Here is a 6,000-nt window from a genome sequence, read left to right as displayed (position 1 = left end):
TTCAGCAAAACAAATACAAATATTAAGGCACAAAAAACAATCAGACGACTCCAATTACAACAAGTAGTGCAGAATTGGACTTGCCAAAGTGATGGGAGGGATGTAGGGCGCAGGAGAAATGCTAGTTGCCGCTACGTCGCTACGTGTAGTCCGGCGAGCCGACGATCTGCCCGCGTATTTTACGCATCCAGAGGCGTTAGATCTGTCGAACGCCTGAATTACGCGTCCTCACCAGGCAGACAAAACGCCCGTGTAGTCCACATCATTTAAAGCTATTGGCTCTGCAAAAAAAGCAGACGGTCGGCGGCGTTTCATATGCTCGTGTAGTCCGGCCCTAGGTCGATCAGGGCCAGGTGAGAGGTAGAGTTTAAGGAAGACTCAACGTTTACTTTTAGGATAGTACAGAGTTTTCATCCTATCTAGGAAGTGCCTTGTGAGGTTTTTTTGACTGTACTCTCCAAGCAACATCAAAATGTAATTCAAATTATTTAAATTCAACCGATTACAATTTTTAACTCTTCATAGTCGTCTTTGATTTTAAAACAAGCACCATGAGTAATGAAGTTTTTAATTTTAATACAACTATTTGAATGTTATGGTTGTTGGCTTGGAATACATCTCTTTTATGATGTGCACAATTTTTAAATTTATAAATGGTAGAATCAGAGTTGGCCTTAGGTGGTGCAGGGCCCAGTGCAAACATTCAAAGCAAGGCCCCTCACTGCCAAAAAATGAGTATCACAAACAAAAATATCGGTATTATTAGAACTTACTTTCCCCCTTTTTCATCTTTCATATTTGATGTAAAATTCGCAGACTTTTATAAACTTTCTAGTATTTCTACCAATCGCAGGGCCCTATGCGGCCACAACGTTGGCACCTGCCTAAGGCCGGTTATGGTCTAGTTTGTAAATGTTTCCTCATTCGTATAACTAGCCAGTACTTTTCCATGAAAGAAAATTTAGTTGGTGTTCAAATGAAGATCGAATTTTAGCCGCACACAAAATAATGTAATGATGGAGCTATGTAAAAGATCTAAAAATTACAGAATTTTTACTTTTATAGGATACTTTAAAAATATAGTAGGATTAGGACCTTAATAACAAGACTCATGGCAATCATTGAAATAGTTATTTGTGTAACTAGTGGTGAAAGTGGCACTTTGCTGCACACGAGAGCAATGTTTACGCATGAGCCGCAGGCGAGTGCGGAGTGATCTCGAGTGCAGCAAAGGCCTTTTTCACTCGTGTTACACATTATATTTTTCCTACAGTCACTATAAAGCATATAAATAATTAGTCTTTCAAACACTATACAACACGTTTTTAAGTTCAGCTGGCAACACAAATGGTGCCCTAGAGAAAGTAGTACCCGCGGTCCGTATCACTCCGCTATTTTTCCTCGGCAAGAAATGTGCTCCGCGTTTTGAGAATATAGTTCCGTATGTTTTTGTAATTTGAAGTGGTTTCCGCGCCTAAAAAAATGCTTTAAAGGTATTTTATTGTTTATTAAGATCGTAGGAATGTTTTAAAAACGTTTAAAAGAAAAGTCCAGAAAGTTCAGAAATACCGAAACTATAAACACGAAATGACAGGTTAAATCGTAGTTATAATAGTCAATCAGCTGCTCATAGTATTATTATCTTTAAGTGTTGCCAACCTATTTCCAAGCGTACACGGATTACGTGCATAATAGAACCACGCTGTTTTGTATTGTTTCGTTGGAATCCTGATGTGCGGCAAAGTATAAACCGTACGGCAAAGTATAAATATGCAGCAATTAGCAGCTTTCTGTACTATAAACAGTACAAGGAAGCCAACTTTGCCGGGTGACTGTAGGAAAAATACTTGTTTGTCAAGGTGTTCTTATCGAGGTTTGCAATAACTTGTGATTAGAGGGAAAATTAAATCTAGAGTATTGAAAATGACACTTGTTATCGAGGTTCCAATGTATTTATAACTATATATCCAACACTCTACTTACTGTCGCCAAAAACAAACTGGAAAATTATGAATAAGCCAACATAGTACACAAAGTACTGGTTGAACAAGTTCATTGCAAAATTGTTAAATTTTTGAGTCACAGGTTTCAAGGCGTCATCTCAAAAATCAGGTCTGACGAGCATTGAAGCAATAATTATTTGTAACAACCAGTTCAGAGAGATCCTCAGATTGACTTGTTCATGTAATTGGATTATGAGAGCTATCTCAAATGTTGGTTTGTAGGATACTTGCATTTTTCCTCAATCTGAAACCTCGAAAACACAATTTAAGAGCCTACACAAACTGATAATAATTACCAATTCTAAAAATTCATACAAAACTTAGTGGCATAATGTTAAGGGTTAAGATAAAACAGAATAAATCAGATTGGAGATAAGAACAGACAACCTTATCAATCTATTACTCATTCACTATAATAAATAAGCGTTTCATTTTACCCTTTGATACTCATGACAATGCCATAATTTACATCATACATTTTGCCATTACAAAATAATTGTTTACATCATAAATTATGAGACAGTCATCATTGATTTTTACTGAGACTTATGTCATGGTGTTAGATAGAGCATGTAGTCAAAGGTTGTATTTTGATACCCTGTGCTGAGATAAAAGGGCTGGGTAGCTGAGTGGTTATAGTGATCGCCTAACAATCAAAAGGTTGCCGGATCGATCCTGAGAAAAGTCAATAGCTTTTATATGGTTTTAAACTGGACCCAGTGTTTCTGATCATTGTGCGATATAAAATTATCCTGACTAATGACACAGCTGGTCTTGGTCAGTAGCAAAGCTACACAATCCACACACTCCTTTCTACCAAGGCCCCTCTACAAAAACAGGCCATTGCTGCAGCGCGGGCTGCGCAACAATACATCACAGTGGTGGATAGTTGTACTAAATTTGTCAGACGCAAATAGCCAGCTTATTTACCAAAAAACATATGGAATATGGCAGGGGATACAGTTTTTGGCCATCATAGTTGACTCAAATAGTAAAGTTTCTATTACGTTATCAATTATTTGAGATGGGGACATTATGCTACCCTGGTAGGCTTAAAATATAATTGGTCAAATTTTGTGTCAGGAGAGCAGGATGAAGTTAGTAGTCAGTCAGCATGGGAGGGTGACTCGTAAGGTACCAACAAGTTCTGCCACCCTGGTACTCTTAGGCAAAAATGATTAATTTTGTATAGGAAGCCAGAATGGAGTAGTAGTTTTCAGGGTGGTAAGTCCATACGGTAGACTATGAATAATCTATAATAATAAGAGGGATCTTATCTTAACCGGACATCGGTTTAACCAGACTATACTCTGCGGAAATGACATCTCTTTAACCGGACAATTCTTATCTGCACATTGGTTTAACTGGACTAGATCGGCAGGACGTGGGCTGTACTGAAACGACTGTTCTCGTGGGAAAGGTTTGAGACCAGAATGCTCTCCTGAATTCAAGTCAAATATTTGGGTTAAATAACAAGTTTTTGGGGACAGACTGGCCTCGGTCCCAAGGAGTCCGGATAAGAGGGAGTCTACTGTATTAAATTCTGCCACCCTGGTACCGTACCATTAGGCAGTAATTGATCTATTTTGTATTAGGAGGCTAGAATGGAGTAGGGGTCATCACAGTTGACTGAACTAGTAAAATTGTCTACAATTGTCTGCCACCTTACACAATGATTGGTAAATTTTTGAATCTGAAGGCTCATAGTAGGAGAGTCATGATGGTGGACTGGGACTCTGCTAGTAAATTAATACCTTGTCCTTTTTAATTGTTATTAGTTGGACTGTGCTCAAAATTGCCTCTCATTTATCAGTTAACTAACTAATTGAAAAAATTAAAAATTATAAGTTTGGGAGATATATCACTACAAGTGACGTAAAATTCATTCCTTATATCTGTTATTCTAATGACTTTTGAAAATGACTAAATTTAAAACTAAGATTGAGTATTTAAGTGTTTAACTAATTCATTTATTGTAATTAATTTTTTTTATTATAGTATTAAACTAATTGAAAACTTACCTTTAGCTCTTTACCTTTAGCTTGGTTTCAAAAGGCTATCATTCACCACTTTAATTTTTTTAATTCAACTAAACTTAAAGGAAAAGTATATCCTCATTCGTGAAGAGCAATATATTTGTTTGTTATAATCAATAAATTCCTCAAGAAGTATGCCAATGACAGACCCGATGACAAACCACGGCGGTGCAGCTTCTAGAAACTCTTTGCTATAAACTAGATTCATCACTCATTGTTTGACAACTCGTAATACAGTATTTTTACTTTACTATGACTGATTTACTTGTCCTTATAAACATTTACAAATACAATATTTTTGCTACAGGAAAAAAATCACAAGTTGAAAGAAGCATTTTTGTTTATAGTAACGATACAGAATTTCAGCAAGCATTCATCAACTTTATTTGTAATTCTAGATAATATTTTGATAAATGTGTTCATTAGTCATTTACTGATAACTGATTTTGCTATCTTAAACATTATTCATGATAGAAAAATACATGCTTACTGTCAAAACAGTAATACAATATTAAGGATTTTGTTGTCAGATTGTATCTTAAGTATTTTAAAAGAGAATCATAACCTGTTAATATTCTATACCTATGATGGCGTAGATTCTTCAGAATGTTGTCACTGTAATATATTTGATAGGATTTAAATTTGTTCTAAATATTTAATTTTAAAAATTGAAACATTTTACAAAGTTTTGTTCAGACGAAGTGTATTCAGACAAGTTTTGAGGAAAAGGATTTTTCTGTCATACCCTTTTTTAAACTACTCAAAATAGAGATTAATTTGTTCCTACACTAGTGAATGAGACAATTTTCAGTTGAGTTCCTTGTGAAAACCACCCTTGAAGGCATTTTGACAACTCATCTTGAAAAGTTGTCTTGCGTTGATTGTTCTGTTTAACATGTCAAAACACAACCAAAGTATGAAATAATAACCGTGCAATAAAGACAAAGCAAATGGTGACGGGTCTGAATAAAACATCACACATTTTATATTACAGTATTAAACTATTTTATTAAAATTCAAAACACTGTACACGTAGCTTACAAGTCTTTCTTTGTTTGGAAATGCATAATAGCTCAAGTTACTAAATGGTGAGAAACAGTTACATAGTGACATATGTCGGAGCCGTCATCACTCCACAGTTGTTATCCACAGGATCCATAAGAATATAGCCGTCGTTTCCCCAGTAGTTGGACCAGCTGTTCTTGATCAACCAGTAGCTTCTGTCTCCGATCTTTCCGTAACCAACGAGCAACACAGCATGGTCCAAACCATCTGGGTTATTTTCTGGAAAAATAAAGTTTATTTAGACAGATTAAAGGCTCTCTGTGACCTCTCCTAGTTCAATAACTAAGTAGAAAAAGCGTTAAAATTTTTTTATTCATCTATTTACAAATCTATCAGTCTAGAATTTTAAGAGTCCACTGTAAAAAAGTGTTACAAAAAACAAAACAAAAAAAACACAATTACAAGGCTTGAAACAGATCAATGTCAAAAAAAGGCAAGAAGCATTTAAAATTATTTTCTAACTCAAACAGACAATCGAGTCAAAAATTGCAGCTATTCAAAGATACATTGAATTTGCTTGCATTGCTATAAGCTGCCTCCTCAGGGAGGCGCCTGCTAGAATTCGGAGGAAAATCATAAACGTATGCAAAGGTCAATATGCACATTTAATTAAAGGCCTTAATTAAAATAATATGTTATTCCAAAAAACCAACCTAGATACAGATTTAAACATAATAACCTTTTTTGAAGGTCATAATTTTATGAGTATTTATTGGCATTTATTTCATTCAATGTTCTATCTAAAATTGTTCTCGAGTTATAAGAGTTTTAGTAAACAGCACCCCCGCCATATTCCCCCCTCCCCCCGAGGATGTCGACCTTGCTGGGGGGCGACAACATGGGTTTCATGATCACCATAGTGCCTATAACAACAATCGGAAATAAAATTGTGACAG

At 35.6% G+C, this 6,000-nt stretch overlaps 1 protein-coding gene across 4 annotated transcripts in view; it reads right to left on the bottom strand.

Moving 5' to 3' along the window:
* Positions 1-5,020: 5,020 nt before the first annotated feature.
* The window catches only part of LOC128994349 (digestive cysteine proteinase 1-like), a 64,509-nt gene continuing 63,529 nt past the window's right edge, over positions 5,021-6,000 (bottom strand). For all 4 annotated transcript variants that reach the window (XM_054418859.1, XM_054418857.1, XM_054418855.1 and 1 more), the window contains exon 11: positions 5,021-5,323. In XM_054418859.1, coding sequence (XP_054274834.1) covers positions 5,139-5,323 — 185 coding nt within the window. In that variant the 3' untranslated portion in view covers positions 5,021-5,138. The remainder of the gene's footprint in view (positions 5,324-6,000) is intronic.

This window comes from Macrosteles quadrilineatus, unplaced genomic scaffold, assembly GCF_028750875.1.
Source record: "Macrosteles quadrilineatus isolate MER2022 unplaced genomic scaffold, UCM_ALF_1.0 Scaffold_5__1_contigs__length_97177068, whole genome shotgun sequence".
In the NCBI taxonomy this organism is placed as follows: domain Eukaryota; kingdom Metazoa; phylum Arthropoda; class Insecta; order Hemiptera; family Cicadellidae; genus Macrosteles; species Macrosteles quadrilineatus.
This window is presented reverse-complemented; position numbering and strand designations above follow the sequence as displayed.